The sequence below is a fragment of the Pseudorca crassidens genome, chromosome 9 (genome assembly GCF_039906515.1).
Source record: "Pseudorca crassidens isolate mPseCra1 chromosome 9, mPseCra1.hap1, whole genome shotgun sequence".
NCBI classification, from domain to species: Eukaryota; Metazoa; Chordata; class Mammalia; order Artiodactyla; family Delphinidae; genus Pseudorca; species Pseudorca crassidens.
In genome coordinates this window covers 38,324,779-38,345,962 of record NC_090304.1, presented here as the reverse complement: position 1 = coordinate 38,345,962, position 21,184 = coordinate 38,324,779, and the positions used below count along the sequence as shown (strand labels likewise).

The following is a 21,184-nucleotide window of genomic DNA, read 5'->3' as shown; positions in this document are numbered from 1 at the left end:
CACTTGTACCTTGAAAAATTATCATTGTTTCCCCTCTTCATTGGTCATGAACTACTCAAGAAGTGTTCTTAATTAATATGGTACAAAGAAGCCCAGCTGTACAGTGGACAGATGCTGAATTTGGAATTGGAGAGACCAGGGCTTGAATCCTGGCTTATTATGTAATAAACCAGGATAATCCTATACTTGTTATGTGATCTTGGGCAAGTTCCTTAATCTGTCTGGACATTAGTGTCTTAATCAATAAATGGGGATAACTCACTAACTTCAGAGTATCTTTCAAACTTTAATGTACATATGAGTTGCCAGGGAATCCTGTTAAAATACAGATTCTGACTCAGCAGACCTCAGGTAGGGCCTGAGGTTCTGCATTTCTTTCCTTTGGTTTTTTTTTTTTTTTTAGTTTTTATTGGAGTATAGTTGATTTACAATGTTGTGTTAGTTTCAGGTGTACAGCAAAGTGAATTGGTTATACATATATCCACTCTTGTTTAGATTCCTTTCCCATATAGGCCATTACAGAGTATTGAGTAGAGTTCCCTGTGCTATACATAGGTCCTTATTAATTACCTATTTTATATATAGTAGTGTGTACATGTCAATCCCAATCTCCCAATTTGTCCCTCCCCGCCCTTACCCCCTGGCAACCATGAGTTTGTTTGAGGTTCTGCATTTCTACTCAGAGCAGGCCAAGGTCGAGGTTGAGAACTTGGGGATCACCTTTGGAGTAGGAAGGACATGCCTGGTCAGGACACTTTATAAATTTTGAAGGGCTATCTCAGTTTAGGGTCTGATTCCCTACCTATTGTTGTTCTACCTTAAAACACTAAGAAGGCCATTATACAACTCAACTTCGACTATGTATTAATCCTTAATTCTTTACAGATAAGCAAAATAGTAATAATTTATGTAAAATAACAAGGGCTGGGGAAAACCACTTGTCACCAATCCTCTTCCCCCGAAAAAACAACTAACCAACCAAGCACAACACCTCTCCTATCAACTAGCTGATGTAAAAGGCAAACAAACAGGGACTTCCCTGGTGGTGCAGTGGATAAGACTCTGCACTCCCAATGCAGGGGCCCTGGGTTTGATCCCTGGTCAGGGAACTAGATCTCACATGCATGCCACAACTTAGTGTTCACATGCTGCAATTAAGGAGCCTGTGTGCTGCAACTAAGGAGCCTGCCTGCCACAACTAAGACCCGGTGCAATCAAATAAATAAATTTTTTTTTAAAAGACAAACAGAAACAAACAAATCTCCAATAGAGCTTTGTTTGGGGGTAACATTTGGCAGTAACAATGTAAACTGCACGCTCTCCAAAAAAAAAAGCATTGTTTTAAACCCCAGTGTTTATGACTAAACCTAAGAATTGACTTAGAGTGAAAGCAGGCTTTCGTACAGTGAAGATGGAAAAAACTGGGTCCCTGAGACTGGTTTGATGGGGGAGGAGGGGAGGAAACTGATGAGAGAATTTGATGGAATGAAACAAGGCAGCCAGTGAGTGACAAGGACTATGAAAGGGGCTCTCCTTGGAACAACTGTACCTGTGTTCAAGACAGAGCTTTAGGGTCACCTCGCTGGTGACACCTTCCCTGACAGCTGGTTCCTGCTCTTGTCGCCAGAGCAGTAATACCCACCCCTCTACCATCCTGGAGCCAGTGCTTATCACATCGTATTGAACATTCATTTCCGTATTGATCTCCAACCCCTCGAGGTCAGGGACCATGTCTTATTTATCTCTATACTCAGCCTGGCACAGTGCCCTGACACATATTAGGTACTCAGTGAATAATGCTGACTGAACGCATGAGGTGGAGGATATCGAAGAGAAAGCTTAACGACCTTGCTTCAGGTTTTATCTTTCCTGGAAGTATTCATTCATATATTCTCTTGCTTGGTAAGCAGACATGCTCCAGGTGGGAGCACTCAGACCTTTTACCAGTTTTTAGTGTATTTCAGTCTGAGAAATGTTTCAAACTTTCTTGGTCCCAAGATTGTAAACTTAGTAATACATGTAATAATTTTACATACATATATATTAGTTTTATAAATATATGTAAAACTTTTAGCATTTTTCCCCAAGTGCTTTTCTTTTTTCACAGTAAACTGAGTACATAATTTCCCCATTTTCAAACAAGGAAACTGATGCCCAGAAAAATAATTAAGTGACCTAAGGCAGAGTCTCAATCTTTAAGGTACATAAAAATCACTTGGGACACTTGTCCAAAATACAGATTCCTGGCCCCCACTCTGAAATTCCGATTCAGTAGGTGTAAAGGGGAGCCCAGGAATCTGCATTTTCATGCTCCCAGGTTCTGAGGCAGGTGGTCTTGGCCCAGGGCCTTCCTCAGGTCAGAAGTCAGGAGCTCGGTGTCTGCTGGAGGTCATCTCAGGGCTTTGGTTCTAAACCTAGAGTCATGGGATGGGAGGCAAGTCACATGCACATCACCTTCACAGGGCCTGGCAGGAAACCTAAAACCGGAGACGCTCAGACGATGATGGCAGCTCCAGTGTCCCATGCGTAAAACCACAAAGCCAGAGTGCTGGCTGGTAGATGGATAACATTGCTGAGGACTCACGACCTGGAAGGCCAGGCTCTGGAAAAGGACCAGGTCCTCTAGGCAAGAGGGACCAAAAAAAAAAATTACAAAGAGGGTTAACTTAGAAAATATTGAAGGTGTTTGGTGCATTTATTTTGGATTTATTTCCCTCCCTGTCCACTTTGGGGTAGTTTACCAAATGGAACCAATGGGACAACTCAGTAAAGAACAGCAGCCGAAGCAAGTACAAGTGGACTTCTCCCTTCCATCTGCCTTCCTCACCCAAGCTCCACTGGCTGGACTTCTGAGTTTCTCCCCCATCAGCTCCTTCCTTGTCAGCCCACTGCCAAGGCCCTAAAGACCTCAGGTGTTGCCTTTCATCCAAACTTTATACAAAAGTCTCCCAAAGCTCTGACTGCTGCTTGCCTCTCCTTTCCCAGTCTCCCTCCACTAGAAAGCCGCATTATCTTCCCAAGGTACAGATCTCATCACAGAGGGCAAGACCACTGTATTTGAAGCCAGAAGATCTGGATATGGTGCTGGCCCTGGCTCCAGCTCCATCATTAACTAGTTGTCTGACCTTGGGTTAGTAACTTCCCCTTTTTGGGATTCAGTCTTCATGTGTGAGATGGAGGGCTGGACTGGATCATCTCCAAAGTCCTTTCCAACCCTAGGATTTTATGCACACTTCTGCTTAAAAACTATTAGTGACATCTGATTGCCTACAGAATTAAATATATAATTACCTTACCCTGGAACATCTAAGGAGGCCCTCTATAATCTGGCCCTACTATGGACTAAATGTTTGTGTCCCCCCAAAATTCATTACGTTGAAACTCTAATCCCTGGTGTGATGGTGTTTGGAGATGGGGTCTTTGGGAGGTGATTAGGTGATGAGGGTGGGGCCCTCATGATGGGATTAGTGCCCTGATAAAAAGAAAGAGAGCTTTCTCTCTCTCTCTCTCTCTGCTCTCTACCATGTGAGGACACAGCAAGAAGGCCATTTGTGAACTAGAAGGAGGGTTTTCACCAAGAACCTGACCATGCTGTCACCCTGATCTTGAACTTCCAGCCTCCAGAACTGTAAGAAATAAATGTTTGTTGTCTAAGTCACTCAGTCTACGGTACCCTGTTATAGCAGCCTAAACTGACTCAGGCCCCAACTTTTTTTTTTAAAAAGCATTATTCTCCTTTATGTTCCTTTTGTTATAGTCAAACTGAAGTATTCCCAGTTTCCTAAACATGCCTGGAAATTTTTTGCTCCCTCAATGCTTTTGTCATTATTTTATCTTAGAAAACCTACTACATCTATTTCAATATGTATGATCCCTACATTTTTTGAGGTCCAAATCCCATGGATCTCTTTTAGGTTTTCCCTTTTTAAAGCCTAAAAGCAAACTCTTTCCCCTCTGACTGCGAGCACTTCATCTGCCCCCTCTCACAGCTGGTATCACAGTTCTCCCTGGGCCTGGTCCTTGCAGCCTTTTGTCAGCTCCCTGAGGGCAGGGCCTGCATAAGTCTCCTACCACTTAGCACAGGGCCCTGCCCAGAGAAGGTTTTGACAAATGATTGTTGAATGAATGTCAGAAAGCACATGCTCCCGTTTTAGTTAGATTTTGAATTTCAGTGGGAGCCGAGGCAGAAAGGGTAACATGGGCAAAAGAAAAAATATGAATTCCTGCTGCAGTGAACAACTTTTTCTTTGAATTGGCCCCAAGGATGTGAGTCATAAAAAAGGGCCACTGAGCTTGGCGGCGCAGTGTACCCATTGCTCATAAAGGCCAATGGCTGAATGCCTGAGGTGATTTTCCCTGCCAACAACAGCTTGTGATGAGGAGCTCGACTTGGTGGCTGTAGGCTAATAACCAGGAGCTCTGGGCAGCCCCTGAGCACATCCTCATGGCCACGGTGGCTCGGTGAATTCTGAGCCCTACGTGGTGTGTTAAGAGGTAGACTTCCTGCCTGTATGATGTGCTTGAAGGGGTCTCCTCTTCTGATCTCCCCTAGTCCAGTCCCCGTTGATTCTCAGTCTACCTGGGGTCACAGTCAAGTGTGTATATGTTTTATCTTGATGACTAGACTGTCAGTTTCTGCCTAGAAGGCTCTTGTACATCTTGTGTCTTGTTCATCTTCCTCTCTCCCACATGCCTAGCACAAAGCCCTGCTCATAGCAGATGTCAATAAATGTTTTCTGGATGGATGCTCAAATTTAGATCAAATTGACTCAAATCCCAATTAAAATCCCCAGTCAGGAAGACAAGATTTAATTCATTTTCTTTCCTACAAAAAGGACAATCTTGCTGTTTAATATAACCTAATACATTTTCTTCACAACTCAGAGACAGACGCAGGTTCTGTTTTTAGAAGGCATATCTGAGATGTTGTAAAGTGTTGCTTCATTTTGATGTTTTATTCTGATTAAATTTGAGGCATATCAGAAATATGAGTGATGACTTGGCTTGCTCTAAACCATTCTATTCATCAACTTCGAATCCTAGGACAGCAGAATGTGAAGGGCCATAGGGACCAACCAGGTCATTGTATAGTTAAGAGAAATGAAATTCAAGAGCTGGGATTAGAAGCCAGGTTGGATGTTTGGTTGGTTGGTTGGTTGGCTATTTTCTTCTCCTAGTTAATTTACTCAACAAACATCACCAAGCACACACCGTGTGCCAGGTCCCGTTCTGGGTGCCAGGGATATGGAACTGGCAAGGACAATCACGGCCACCATTGAACTCTTAGACTAATGGTTATTTCCTGGTTTCTCAGCCCAGGATATTTTACCTTCTTCAAAGGAGCTACATGGTCTTTTCAAAAGAGCTTCCTGGGGAAAGAGACCAATGTCAGTTGGACAAGAAGGCCTTGCATTTATTAAAATACTGCACTTCCCTACAGGTCAAGTGCATCCATTCAAGGGCTAGTGGACCAGAGTTCCTTGAAAGCCTGGTACTTTCTGCCTCAGCACTGCCCCCTTGGAGTTCATACAACCATGGCCACACTCAAAAATATGTTCCTTCAGGCTAGATCGTTATTTCTCCTGTTGGCCCAATAGCCACTCTCCCGTCAACAGCAGGGACGCTGGCTTCTCTCTGACTGTCCTCCAGGTCTTACACAATGTAGGTAATTTATACTTGTGGCTGATGAGATAACTATAAAAGGTAGTTTTCGGTCCTAGAACACTTCTCTCTTTAAACTCCTCCACAGACTCATCTTCTTGCGGGAATGGCAAATAGGCCTCATCCCCTGCCAATTCTGGTTGACGGGAAGTGACTGCCTGGAGAGCTGTGGTAAGAACACTCCTGAGGCTGCATCCAGACGCAGCAGGTATGGGGCAGCTATGTGCTTTCCATTATCTAGACCCTGGTTTTAAGACCTCCATTGGTCCCTGGATGTGTAAAGGATCAAGTCCAATACACTCAATATGGCACACAAGGCACTTGGCAGAGCAGTCAGCAACCTTAAATACCAGCCTGTTCCTCCCCACCATACACTCTAAACCCCAGCCACACTCAGCTGTTTTCTGTTTCTTGAATATACCACCGTCTTTCAGGATTCTGGCCTTTGCAAATGCTATTCCCTTTTCTGGAATGTTCTTCCTCCTAACCCCTTTGATGCCCGATTTCTCTGTGAGGCCTTCCCTTACTTCCCCTATGAAAAGTCCTCTCCTTCATGTTCCCACATCCCCTTTTTCATCCCTTTGTCATTATCCCGACTCACTGAGATTTGTCTGTTTACATTTCTATCTCCCCCAAGAGAAGGGAGGTGCTGAAGAGCAGAGCCCTATCTTACTCACCACCGGCAGAACACCAGCCACGGATAAGGCACTTGCTATAGGACTGCTGAACGAATGAATTCTTTGAAAAATCTCCCCTTTTCACTCCTCCAAGCTGTCTTTCAGAGATGCAAGGACTAGCCTCTGTCTCTGGTCTCTCAAACTTGCAGAGGTACATCCTGGCAGTCAGGTCCGTCACCTCTCCAGTCTACCCACCGCCAGATGTCTGTCGTCCCCCTCAACCCCCAGTTTAGGAACTGAAACTAGGGATCACTTTGATTTATGCTAAATGGTACTGAATAGATTGAGCAGAATGGATTATTTCATCTAATCCTTCACCAAGCCCTGCTGTCCTAACTTCAACATAATCACAAACTGATGTGCTTCTGTCTCCACTGTCATAACCCAGTCCAGGCCACTGTCAACTCTCCTGGGCTATTGTAACAGCCTGCTAACTGGTATCTCTGCTTCCTCGTTCACATTTTACAATCCATTCTCCACTTAGCTTTCTTTCAGATTGCATCACTCCTCTGCTTAAAGCCCTTCAGTGGCTTCCCACTAGATCTAGAAACGCAAACTCTCTGGCCTCCGGGACCCAACATCCTCTAGCCCCCGTTCTTCTCCATCTTCCCTCCTCCCTCCTCCCTCTGGCATGCTGTGTCCCAGTCGTCCAGATCTCCATTTCACTCCTAGAACAGCCAAGCCCTTTCCACCCCTGGGTCTTTGTTCTCGCTGCTCCCTCAGCCTGGAATCCTCCTGCCCCAGCTTTTCCTTGAAGATCTCAGCTCAAAATGGCAGCTCTTCAAGGAGTCCTTCCCTGACCACCCTACCTAACCACAGTGCACAAAACACCTGGCAGGTACTCTATCCCACAGCCCAATTAATTTCTTTCATGAAACTTAAAATCTCAAATTATCTTTCCAACTTACTTCACGTTTTTATTCTCTACCTCCCACCCTAGAATGTGAACTCTGGGAAAGCTCCGTGAAAGACAGACCCGCGTGCTTCCTTCACTGCCACACCCAGGGCCCGGCTGAGAGCGGGTGCTAAATAAACATTTATTGAGAGCCAAAGAAATACATTTCTGAGGATCCCCAAAGACAGGGCTCCTATTTTTGCCCATGACCTACTGCATATGCTTCTTAAACATTAAATAATAAGCTGTAGAACATGATGCTGGAAGTCAGGAGACCTGGGTTCCAGGTCACTGCCTTGTGCCAGCCCTCATGAAACACAACATAACAACATGAAGGTTTCAGGCAAGATGCCAAAATAAAGAAAACCACCTGAGTTTGCCTTAAAGAAAGTCGGGAAAGGGGAGTGTCCTGCAGCTGGAGAGGCCAGGGCAGGCTTTAGGGTTCCAGCACATATAGCCCTGGGGCAAATGTCAGGGGTGTGGAGCAGCATGCCAGGAAAAGATGGTGCTTCCTGAACTGGCAGAAGACTAAAGAGGCGGTATCTGACAGACAGCTCAGATCAGAGACTTGAAGTGGCCTCTGGGGGGTGGGAAGAGAGTGAGAGAGAAAGCTATGAAAGGACTTCAGCATGACCTCAGCTTCTAAATGGATTAAATGGGATGCAATGGAAAGACCACTGGATTAGGAGTCAGAGGGGGAACTAGAGAAAGGAAGGAAGCATTGATTGAGTGCCTCATCCATTGTAGGCCCTGTGCTACGCAGTTTACACACATTCATTCAGTCCTCGTAATCACCCTCCCAGGGAGGTATTAATATCCTTATTTTATAGAGAAACTGAGGCTCAGACAAGTTACTCTAGCTCTCTGAATTTCAGGATGCTTGTCTGTAAAACAGATAATAATAAAACCCATCTCTAATGTCCAGTGGGAGAATGCAATGAGGTAAGGTGTAGGGCACCCATCACCATGCTGGATGCTTTGGAAACTTCACTGTTACCACTAATGTTGATAACCATTTATAATACTAATGACTAGTATGTGCAAGGTCACAAAGCTCATGAATGTCATAGATGAGATGCAAATGCTGGATGGTGTTTCACTCTGTCAGGGTGCCCCTTAAAAAGACCAGGATTTGAAAAACAGCTCTGCCAATAATCAGCTGCGTGATGTCAGACAAATTACCTTGCAAGAGCCATATTCTCTTAATCTGAATAAAGGGGCCAAGAACTCTACCCTACAGAGCCTGCAGGGATGTTGGAGGAGAAAATAACCAATGAATATGAATCTGCATTGTATGTGCAGATGGAAACTGTGATGACTGTGATAGGCACCCTGAACCGGGACAAGTGTCTTCGGGATGGCATGATTCACGTGTGCTAGATGGTGACAATGAAGCCAGAGCCATGCCTGGGGTACCAAGAATTTTGCAGGCAGCAAATGGCCTTGAGTTGACAGTGACTGTGCTAGCTCCATCCAAAGGCTAGTCCATAACTCGTTAATGCTCCCCTGGAAAATAAAAACAGTGTGAACCTCCTAAGACACCATCAGAAACATGCATCAGGATTTTATCCAACACATTAGGAAAATAACTCCTCACAAAATCAGCTTTAGGAAAGAGCTGGCATGAGAAGGGGACATAGCCAGAATTCTTACAGGGGTCAGATTGCAGCAACATGCCACCCTTGGAACCTGAAAGGATTTCTCTGTAATGAGTACTGAGTTCTCTGGGGAAACTTAACCCAGGTGGGCTAACTGCTTGCTAAGCCCATGTCTCCTCAGGCAGAAATAGGACGGTGTGTCCCAGCCCCAGGCTGCCAGAGAGCTGGCACATGCCCTGCATTGTGCTCTGGGGAGCAACGAATGTTCTCTCTGACCAGAGTGTGCAGACCCAGGCCGTGCGCACACACCAGCGCTGACAGCTGATCTGCTGATTAGGGGCTCCGCAAAGCTTTCCCCTGCCTTATATCCTGGGGTGCTGGCTGCTAGGCTTAACTCATTTGACCCTTGTACACACACTTTGCGAAGTATTATGGACCTGGTTTTGCAGACCAGGAGAAGGAGGTTCAGTAAGCAACTTGCCCAAGTCACACAGTTAGGAAAGGCGGAGCTGGGATTTAGCCAAGGTCCTTCTGACTTCAAGGACACTTCCATCCTTGGCAGACTTGCCTAAGGCAGACTTACTTTTCAAGATGAAAAGCAAAGCCAAGAATCACAGAAGCTTAGAGATGCAATTCTCAGTCTACCATCCCACCCTGGGAAGGAGTCTCTCTGTCCCTCCTGACATATGGTCACCCTCTGCAGGAACATCTCCCCTAAACAGGGGCTCACCATCCACTCCAGTTGTACAAAGTTCTTTGTTCCACTGACATAGGGAATGTCAACTTCCCCCAAGTGCCTAAATTGGCATAGTGTTTCCCCTCCCTCACCGCACTGCATGTTAAATATACTAGAGGATTTTTGAAAGGACACTATGCTCCCTTTCATGATGGTAATCACTGTCCTGAATTCATGTGGCTCGTGAGTTTAGATTTTCACAAGGCAAATGTTCTTACAGCATGTATCTGTTGCACATGGGTATTCGCAGATCCTATCACGTGGTGCCAGGGCTGAATGAGTCACTCCTCTGCTCTCCCCCCTCTGCCCCCCAGTCCCACTTCCTCGGCCATTTCAGACGAGGACACGAAGCTGGCACTGCCACTTCTCTCGCCATCACCTGGACACAGAAAGATGCTCGCGGACAACAAATAGGAACACGTGGCCCAGGCGTGGGCATGGGGGGTTGGAGCTCAGGCTGCCCAGCTGTGCCCCTTTCACAGTAAAGAACTGGCATTGATGCAGATCCTGTCTAGGGAGACTCTGCGAAAGAGAGGAAGTCCAGAGACAGATCTGGGAGTCTCAGCTGCCGAGGGAGCCCCTGACGAACCAACTCTCTGAAGTCAAGGACATGGCCCCTTGATAAAAGTCAGCAGTCAGCATCCTGGAGATTTAGTATTCAGAAAAAGGGCAGCATCCTATGTGGTTTCTTTCTGATCACAAGAACAGCAATGCCAGAAAGGTTCTGGGGATGACACTTCCCAAAGAACCAGGGGTCCTTTCTGACTTGGCATTGTGCCTGCCACATTGTAGATAGATATTAATAGAAAATATTTTAATTAATAAATGAATAAAGAAATGCACACACATCAAACACAAATATCTCAACCACCGATTTGGGGAAATAAACACCTAAGACAATATGTATCAATATCTGAATTGTTTCCCCTGGGGAAGCTGGCTCTCTCCCCAGACTGTTTGTACCCCTCCCTTGGGCTGAATTCTCTCTTGACACCCCTTTTCAGGATATTCTAGTAAGGAAACAGAACCACGAAGGGTGAGAAGCAAATCATGAGTCCTCAGACCAACTGGACTAAACAAGCCTGACCCCCAGAGAGCCTGGATCTGGGTCTGAGCGCCCAAAGGCATTTCAAGGTTATTGTGTCCTACCATGGTAGCCCCAGGCACGGATCATCTACATCTGGACGTCTAAAAGGCACCTCAAACGCAATGTGTTCAAAAGCAGATCAAGATCTTTCTACCCAAATCTGGTCTTATCTTTTTCAGCTTTTTTGTTTGTTTGTTTGTTTGGTTAAGCTTAGAATGGCAGGGCCATAATTCATTTGTATATCCAGAAACCTGGGAGCTGTCCTTCCTACTTCCTCTTTCTTCATAGGTCCATCATCAAGTCCTGCCAATTTTACCTCCTAAATATCTCAAACCCCTTCTCCCTCCTCACCTCTGATGTCACTACTCAGCCCAATCCAGCGTTATTTTGGGCGGGGGGGGACTAATGCAAAGCTTCCTCTTACCTGGTTTCCCAACGGTGACTTTTGTACCCTCCCACCCATTCTCAACACCACTGCCAAAAAGACCTCTTATAAATACCAAGTTGGTCATATCACTCCCCACATGTGCAACACACATGTATAATAACCTCTGTTCTAAATCCTTCAATGGTCCCCATGATCATAGAATAAGGAGGAAAAAACTCCTCAGCAAGGCCCTGATCTCCCTCTCCAGTCTCACACTCTTCGCCACTCTCTGTACTGAAGTCACACTGACCTTCTCAGTTCTCTGAAAGCACTAAGCTACCTCTCACCTTAGGGGCCATACTGGTCCATATGCTTAGGAAGTTTTTCTCTACTTCACTCACTCCCTCACCTAATAAACTCCTACTGATCCTTCAAATCTCATCTCAGTGTTACTTCCTCAGTAAAACTATCCCTGATCACCTGAAGTAGGTCAGGACCCCTGTTATATACTTTCATGGCAACCTGTCCCTTTATCTCATAGCATTTATCCTAGTTTGTAATTTTATAATTATTTTAATAATTATCCTAGTGTAAATATTTTAATAGTGTCTGATTCCCCCATGAGACTGTAAGCTCCCTGAAAGCAGAGATCATATCTGTTGTATCATTACTGTATCTCCAGCTTTTAGCACAAGGCCTACTACTACATAGTAGGTAGTCAATAAAAATACACTAAATGAATAAGTAAAACACAGCTCTTACCTTAATTTATTCCAACCAATAACACCATGTTCCTTTCCAACACCATTCCTGAGGTTCTCTTGAGTTTGTCTTAGGAACTACTGGTTTTTTTTGCCATCTCTCCTCATCCTTCTAGTATCTACTATGATGGCCTATCTTCTATAGAACATAGATCATGGCATTGTCACCATCACTGTCATGGGTCATCATCACCACAGTTAACATTGATGGAGGATTTCCCTACCATGTGTTAGGCACTATGTGAAGTACCACGCATGTGGTATTCACACAGTCCTTATAGTACTATGAGGTATACATTACTAATCCTATTTTGCTGATAAAGAAACTGAGACTCAGAGAGGGTTGGCTAGAACATGGTAGGGCCAGGACTTGAACCTCAGTCTAACTCTGAAGTCTACAGTCTTAAGGACAACCTACTCCCCTGTAAAATGGAGCTAATAATACCTACTCACAGTAATGTCAGCATAGGGAAGATTCAGCACAGGAGGCACTTGGTAAAGGGCGGCTGTTGTTGTTATTGTGGTGCTGGAGGCATCGTGGGGAGGGATAACCATTTTCCATTTTTCCCAGAGGACAACGAATCTGGCTGCCCTTTGGGGGATAAAACAGCTGGACTTGGTTTGAAAAAGACTTTTAAGGGGAGTTCCCTGGAGGTCCAATGGTTAGGACTTTGCGCTTTCACTGCTGAGGGCACGGGTTCAATCCCTAGTCGGGGAACTAACATCCTGCAAGCTGAGGGGCACGGCCAAAAAAAAAAGACTTTTATGGAAAGCAGCATGCTGTGGCAGTTCCAGCCCAGAGTGTGTAGAGAGGGGAGCTGATGTGCTAACAAAACCAACCCAAAGATCTTTGGCCCTGGAAACTAACCCCTCTAAATGAACCTGGGTTTCTCACTGCAAGCCCAGACATCAGGCCTGCATGGGGAACCCAAACCTATAATAGTTCCTTGAATTTCTTTTGCTACTTCTTTTTCTATTTCCCTGTAGCAGAGTAATAGAGAGAATACACTGCATTCGGAGTCAGGAGATTCTAAGTCCGAATTCTGATGTGCTCAGGACTGAGCAAGGCCTGGACCTCAGTCAGAGCCTCAGGGTCCCAGGAAGCCAGGGGATGATGATAAAAGACCATATTTCATCCTCAGTGGCTGGCTTGGGGATGATCCATTCTTCTGAGTCTTATGAGTTTCCTCCATGTAAAGGAAGAAAGCAACTAAAGTCTCTGAGTTCCTACTTAATGTCAAGCACTTTTACATGCATATGCTCATGTAGTAAGTTAATCCTCACAACAATCTTGAGCAACAGGTGCTATTATCCTTATTATACAATCAAGGAATCTGCAGTTTAAAGAGATTAAATGACTTGGAATAAATTACTATACAAGAAGAGGTAGAACTGAGATTCACATCCATTTTTGTTAGTTTCCAAAATCTGTTTTTTTTTTCATTTTATCATATCAGAAGATATATAATGACTGAGTCTACAGGAAAAATTATGGAAACTACTTGGATGTGCACAAATGGTAGCGAAGCCACGAAAGCCCATTCATTCCCTCCTTCTGCTTACTAAGCACTTCCTGTGTGCCAGGCTTTGTACTGGATTCCAGGGATACAGAGGTGGGCAAGATGTGGCCCTGCTCCTGAGAAGTTCACAGTCTAGTGAGGGGAGCTCTCTAGGGAAAAAAAGGATTAGAGAAAATCAGGAAAACTGAGCAAGAAAGAGAAGGCAGAGGATTCTAAAACAGAACCAGTGGGGTTCTTGGAAGATAACTATTCCAAACCTGGCTGCATGACCTGGAGTCACCTGGAGGATTGTTAGAACTAAAAATTTGCAAGTACTCAATTCCCAATTCTACAGATCTGAAATTGGGCCCAGTAATCTGTTCATTTAACAATCATCTCAAGTGATTCGACAGAACTGGTTCACAGGCCAGGTGAGCAAAACCACACTGATCCAACCCTTTCACTCTGTAGGTATGAGAGCAGAGGGGCAGAAAGGGAAAGTGAGCAGCCCAAGGACACACAAGAGTCAATGCTTCAGACTTATGTTTCCACCTCACAGCCAAGTGACTTGAAGTCATTTTTCAAAAATTCAGAATGATTTATTTTTAAGCATGATATATACATTTATAAGTGCACATATGGCATAGTTTATGTACATGCATTAGGTAGTTCTTTGAGAATGATGTTACATGCCTACTGGAAAATTATGTTCTACAAAAGTACAGTGTGGAAAATAATACAGATCAATTTAAGAGACTAAAATTATACATGGATACACAAAATGGATATAGGTTTTCATAATCAAGAACAGTATTCTCATCCTCTGCTCGCCTCTGACCTACATTTGACCTACCCTCCTACCTCTGAGCACCTCCAACCTAGGGAATCATTATAGTGCAGAAAACTTATTAATTAATCAAGTGCTTCAAGGTACTGGTTCCCAGACTGTGATGGAGAGAAGGGTAAAGCCACAGACAAACAGGCACTTTAGGAGCTGGCTACAGCCTTGTCTACCCACAGCATCTTCCCCACCCGGAGTGACGTTCTGGTCACTGAAAAAGTGCTGTGCCTCCCAGTGCTGACCTCTCTGCTGTGAACTCAATCCCCTCGCCCCACTAGATCATCAGAAAGATCCTCTCTTCCTCCCCACTTGAGATTCTTTCCACGGGCTAAATGGAGGACACAGGCAAAGGGCAGAGGTACAGAGGGGCTTTGCGGCACGAGGGGAGGCCGGCCCCTCTGCGCGGCTTCTGTGAGCTCACGGCGCAACTGCTCCCCGGCCACCGCCACCGGCTCCCCTTCCCTTCTAGGTTCACTGTGGTTTGTCTGTATCTGCTTGTTTGAGAGCTCAGAGCAAACTCTACCTGCTCTGTTTCCACTCCTTCTCGGCCATCTATTTGGAGGTCTTGGTATAATGAATCCAATTCTATTCACCTTCTGAGGCTCAGCTATCAGGTTAGCTACCTCTGAGGCACAGCTTCTTCCACTCCCAGGCCGCAGGCTCTGAGGCTGGTAAGGGAGCCCAGAAGCAGGGGTTGGCGATGTAGGTAGGAGAGATTCAGGAAAGTTCAGCGTTAGAGAAGCCAGATGTAGAAAGGGTTCCGCGAGGGGGTCATCAGTGTGCTGAGAGAGGAGGCAGCCTCTGGAAGGCTGGAGGTGAGGCTTGGGCTCAGCGGGCACTGGCCACCCTAGCCTGGCTCTGCCACTGGGTAAGTCACGCTCTTCTTGTAGCCTCATTTTTCTCATCTGTAAGTGAAGAAATTGAACTAGCTTATGTCCGTGGTTCCCATCTGCTTCTGAAATTCTAGATTTTCATTTTTTTCCCTTTGGCATTGGATACAAATGACTAAGATTGACACTATAATCCAGAATCATAGATTCTGAAATCTTAGAGCTAGAAGAGATTGAGCAATCCACTTTTCTCTTCCCTACCCATTTGATGATAAGTAAACTGAGGCCCAGAGAGGGACTGTAAGTTCTGTGAGGGCAGGAACTGTCTGTTTTGTTCTCTGTGACATGCCTGGCACATTTTCAAAAATATATGTTGAATAAGTGAGTGAACAAATAACCTCCCTCAGAGATTATGCAGCCTGGGGACAGGGGAAATATCCTCACTCCTTGCCTGGAGGGAGGGAGGGAGGATACGGCGGGAGCCTCAGACTGCTTCTGGCCCTGAAGGTATGGTGCTTTCCAGCTGGAGAGCCAGAACAGAGCCAGGAACAAATTCTCAAGGCTGGTGGTGCCAGCAGCCATCGGCCACACAGTGGGCTTCTGCTGTAGTCCTCCGTGCTGTGCATAATGAATCACGATGTGTCAGTTACTGCATTCTGTTAACAAGCTTGTGTCCGCCTGTGCATCGCCAATGAGTGCCCTGCAATTTGCCACAGGTCTGCAGTTAAGATGTGGCAGAGCCAGTGGGACAGAGCATTTTGAGACACTCCAGGCCCAGGGAAATCAAGTGGTTGGTTTGTTTTTGGCAACTACTGGCTTCAATGATTGGGCAGTAGTAGGTAGAAACGTACTTTCTCCTCTCTGGGGAAGACATCTGGTACCCTTTCCTGTCCTGGAAGGAGCAGGTTGTCTGACTCAGATAAGTCCAGCTGGAGAAAGCCATCTCTACTGCTTTCTCTGAAGTACCAAGCAAAATGGGGCAGGGGTAGAGTGGTAATTTAAAAAAATCACCTCCAGCACGGTTTGATGAACTGGTCATCCGGTTATCAGCTTTGAAGTCTCACACAGGATTCAAAATCTGGCTCCACTACACATGAGCTGTGTGCTCTTGCATAAGTCTCAATTTCCCTGTGACTCAGTTTCCACATCTGCAAAATGGGGATAATAATATCTACTTTGCAGAGGTATTTGCAAGGATTAAATGAGATAATGCATACCAAACCCAAAATCGTAGCAGGAGCACAATACATGAGCCTCCTATCATGTTCGAGATGTTCCCTGAAGGGCTTCTAATCTCTTGAGGAAGACTGGGGCCAGGACCTAGGCAAACCCAGACAAGAACCTCTGTGTCTTTGATGTATGTGTGTTTCCCCCAAGTGGCTCCGCAGTGACGATTATGACTGCAGTCATGTGAGGATGTCGGGTCTGCCTTCTGCACCTCCACACCGTCTGCGTGAGAAGTGAACAAGCCTCCCGGTGAGAGGGGAGGCTGCTCATTTCTCAGGCAGCACCGCTGCAGCCCCTGACCTACTTTCTTACTAAAAATAGCCCCTCTTAGGTCACTGCCGCAAATTGAATTCCGCTGCTTCACTGCACCCAGTAAACAGGTGGGTGGGTGTCAGAGCACATTTGGTGAGCAGGAGTCCCCACTTCTGTGGCGCATGGCTGCCCAAGCATGCTAATCCCACACGTCTGCACAGAGGGCAGGGGCTCCAGGGCCCACCCACCCCACCTGGCATATCTGCACACAGCAGGGCTGCACCTGGCCCTGCCGGGATACCTTCAGTGGGAGGCAGAGAAGGGGCAGTAAGGGAGGTTCTGGTTCCTGCGCTTTGAAGCCTGACAGAACTGAATTCAAATATGAGCTCCACTGCATTCTTGTTACTTAACCTTGGGCAAGATACAACTTTTCTTTGCCTCTGTTTCCTCGTCTGTCAAATGGAGATAATGAAACTGATTTAGAGTATTGTTGTACAGATAAAACAAGCAGTCCTTGGCACTGATGCTCAATAAATGCAGCTATTACAGCTATTCTCTGTTGTCTGGCCTGTTGCTCCACAATGCCCTCATGGTGAAGCCTCTCATGGCAGGGGTAGCAAGGGACAGGAGGCCGCTCCAAGAAGGAGAAAGACTCTAAGCTGAAAGCACCTTAGAGGTGCTTAGGTCAAGGAGTCCCACACATGGCTCAGCATCACAATAACCAAGTGGCTTGTTAACAATGCTGATTCAGGTCCTTGCCCTAGACATTGGGATTCAGGAAGCCTGTCTAGGGATGTGGGAATTTGCATTTTAATAAGCTTTCCTGGTGATTCTGATGCACTGCCAGGTTTGAGAACCTTTGAATTAGGCCAGTCACCTCCTTAAAAATAAATGGATGAATGAATTACTGTTTTTTTCTTCCATTATGAGCATAAGCGGGGTCATTACAAAATATGCAGAAAACACAGAAAAAGAAAAAGTGAAAAATAATTCAATCAACACGTACTGAATGCCCATTAAATGCCAGGCCCTCTGCTAAGTACTGGGGATATGGCCCTCAAGAGATGTCCAGTTTATGTGTGGAGACAGAAAGACAGAAAGACACAGAAGACTAACATGATACATAGGTTTTAGAGGCCCCTTAGGAAATGTACAGGAACAGAGATGAGGGAGCAATTGATTCTTTCTAAGAAGTTGGGGAAATCTAAAGCTGGACCAGAAGGAGAACAGGTGTTCACTTGCTGGACAAGGGAGGGAAGGGTATTTCAGGAGGGATGAACAGGACATATAAAAGCATACAAGAGGGCTTCCCTGGTGGCTCAGTGGTTGGGAGTCCGCCTGCCGATGCAGGGGACACAGATTTGTGCCCCGGTCTAGAAGGATCCCACATGCCACGGAGCGGCTGGGCCTGTGAGCCATGGCTGCTGAGCCTGCGCGTCCGGAGCCTGTGCTCCGCAACAGGAGAGGCCAGAACAGTGAGAGGCCCGCGCACCGCAAAAAAAAAAAAAAAAAAAAAAAAAAAGCATACAAAGAGAAAGGCGTTTGTTAGGAAAATGTCCTAAGGTCACCATAGTAAGGTCATCATATATGGTAAATAGCAGTGGCACAGGGATGCTGGTGTGAATGGCTAGAGCCAGATTGTGAAGAATCCCAGAGGACCTCACGAATGTTGCCTGCATTGGGAAGTATGATTTTCCCAGTATTTTTTTTAACATATGCCTTTTTGTTTTCATTTTTATGTGACCAACTTAGTCAAGCAGATGGGCCATAAATTTATCTAATCCCAATTGTTGGACATTTAGGCAACTTCTAATTGTAATAGTTATAAAACACTATGATCGACATCTTTAACCATAAAGCTCTTTCCATATTTAAGATCTTTCCTAAGGAGACAGTTTCAGGATATGAATTAAGAAATGAAAGTGAATGGACATCTTCAAGGCTCCTGATAAATAGTTCCAAAGGATTTTCTGAAAGTGGCTCATTTTTATAAATGAGGAGTAAGGCCCAGGGAGCTTACATGTCTCATCCAAGTCACACTTGGATGGGGGCGGAACCAAGAGCAATTCTGGAATCTCCTAACTCCTGGTCCAGGGCTCTTTCTTCTATATCATATTGCCTTCCCACAGATCAAGGCTGAGTGCAGTAAGATCTATTTGGCCAATGCCTCTGATCACTTCCAACTAAGGACTTTAGGTTAGCAATGTACATGGGTAAGAGATGAGAGGAATATGTGTATGTTTACATGCACATGTGAAGCTCTATATATGAGCCTTTTTTCCCAACCGTATCATGTATGCTCCCCTTATATTACAGTTTCTGTTCTAGTCAAGCATATCTTACACTGTCTTACCTTCATACCTTTGATCCTACATGAAATGTCTCCTGTTCTCCTATTCAAATTCTATGCATATTTTTATATTTATTTTTTATTATTATTTTATATCTATTTTTTATTTTTAAAGACAGACCTACATGATCCAAAAAGCATTTCCAGACTATGAGCATTCACTATCAGTAACATCCATTTATGATACTTTATTGCTTTGCAGCACCGCTTATATTGATGTAAAATTATTTAAGTTTACCTATGAATAAAAATCTGTCTCAGGCTCTGTTACTAGAAAGAGATAAAACAAAAAAAACCTACCCTCCTTAAGCTAATGAGAATATATTTACTTCAGAAAGGCACTTCTAGAGTTTGATGGGCTCAAGACAGGTCAGTCCATTCCCCTGAACCTTCCACATCACAGTAGTGGACATCTTGGTAAAACAGAAAGAGCACTGGACTAGGAGACAGAATAATAACAGTTTCCATGTGCTAAGGGCCGACTCTGACCAGGCACAACGCTAGCTGCTTTACGTGCATTATATACTTGGAATAACCTTAAAATAATTTCAGCAAGGGAACTATTATTCTCCCTGTTTTTACAGATGAGAGATGTTGGGACCTGAGAGATGGAGTAATTTGCTCAAGGTCAATACCATTAGTAAATGTCAAAACTGAGATTTAAACCCAGGTGTGTCTGAGTCAAAAACCATTTTTTTTCTGCTTTACTGCCCTACCTTGGCAAATGTCATTTCAGTTCTAGCTCTGCTACTCTTACGCTATATGATTCCCAATGAAGCATTCGTGCTGAGTCCTGTCTCTTACATGTGAGATGGGGATAATTATGTCCCCATCCTGCTCCTCACTCCCAACATACACAAAGGGCTGTTGCCATGATTAAATGATACAATGAGTGTAAGAGACCCAGACAGATGTACAGATTGTTATTAGAGCCCTGAACATCACGACTTGGTCATTCTAATGATGACTGGAGACTCTGCCAAGATTCTCTGTCATTTAAGGAGGATTTAATTATGCTCACTAGACAGCCCCTTCTAGCATGAGAAAGTGAATGGCTGCAATGCATTTCAAAATGACCCTCAACAACAACTGAAGCCAAGGGGTTAATACTCTGAGAAAATCCATTAACTAAAACATTGTATCCCTTGAACACTCTGGGGAATCATGGTCTCCCAGGACATTTTCCTGCTCCATCATTTAGATGTATGTATTTGTATACAAACGTGTGTGTGCACGCACACGTTTCACCAGCACCCATGTCTAGAGAGAGGGATTCAGCAGAAGGGAGGCTGGGCTGGAGCTCCACCACCAGGGGGCCAGTTATAAACTGGTTTGGGGTATCTATTCCAGTTTTCCAGAGGCTTCTGGTAAAACATCAGGAGATCTGGTTTAAAGTTCAGATTCTGCTGCTTACTAGTTGTATAACCTGGGCAAGATCCTTGACCTCTCAGCCTCAGTTTCCTTTTACATAAAATAGGGATAATGCCTATCTTAGACAAATGAGTTAACCTTCCTGGGCTGCTGTTTCCTCTGCTGTAAAACTGATGCCACAGTTACTTTGTGTTTCGTGCTTACTGTGTACCTGGCCCTGTGCTGAGCTCTACATGCATTCTTTCACTCATCCTCACAGCCCTGTGGGATGAGTACTATTACCTCCAGTTGACAGACAAGGAGACCTATACTCAGAGTTCAGTAATTTGCCCAGGCCACACAGCGTTAAGTTGCAGAGTTAGGATTCAAACTCTGTTCTCTTCGCTTTGAAACCCTGTGCTCTTAGCCACTAAACCATACTCCAGCCTACCAGAGGGGTGCTGCAAGAAAGACATGAAATAACATTTGCTATTATTATTATTCTTATGTGCCCCCTGGGTGCCCAGTAGTCTGCATTCCTTTTCTACGTTGCATGAGCGCCAGGAGGCTCTCCAGAGCTCTGAGGCTGGCGGACTCTGTGGGGCATGTGTGCCTCTGGAGAACAAGACCTGCTGGAAAAATATTTACTGCCGCAACCTAAATTCATGAAGTCAGCCACACTGTGAACATGAGCAGGGGTGATGGATGAAATTCCTCCAAAGTTTTAAGTTGAAGGCCAGTTTGGCAGTGAGAGAACCTAGAGTAAAGACTAGAAGACTGAAGACTAGAGTAAAACACTCGTGTTCAAGCATTTGCACCGATTCCCTTGAAGCTGATGGTAACCAAGGCGACCGTGCTGGATTCCAGTGAGGAAAAAGACAGCATTGCCAAGGTAGGAGATGCTGGGCAACCCCCTCCTCACCCTGACCCTCCACTGCTTACACAGAAAGGAGGAAGGGACACATGAGGAAGACACCACATTTAAAAAAATTTTTTTTTATTAGTTATCTATTTTATACATTTTAGTGTATATGTGTCAATCCCAATCTCCCA

At 45.0% G+C, this 21,184-nt stretch overlaps 1 protein-coding gene across 13 annotated transcripts in view; it reads right to left on the bottom strand.

Annotated features, from left to right (window-relative positions):
• SERGEF (secretion regulating guanine nucleotide exchange factor) overlaps positions 1–21,184 on the bottom strand; it is a 237,165-nt gene that overhangs the window by 62,361 nt on the left and 153,620 nt on the right. Inside the window, exons 12-13 of one of the 13 annotated variants that reach the window (XR_010946119.1) lie at positions 15,964–16,100; positions 13,715–15,027 (exon numbers count right to left, since the gene is read on the bottom strand). The exons of 9 other annotated variants lie outside the window; for them this stretch is intronic. Coding sequence is in view for 2 of the 4 variants with exons in the window: in XM_067749713.1 (XP_067605814.1) it covers positions 14,996–15,027 (32 nt within the window). In the remaining 2 variants the exon portion in view is untranslated. Of the gene's footprint in view, positions 1–13,714; positions 15,028–15,963; positions 16,101–21,184 lie in introns of those variants that run through there. 3 more of the 13 variants (XR_010946120.1, XM_067749713.1, XM_067749715.1) reach the window with 3 other exon arrangements.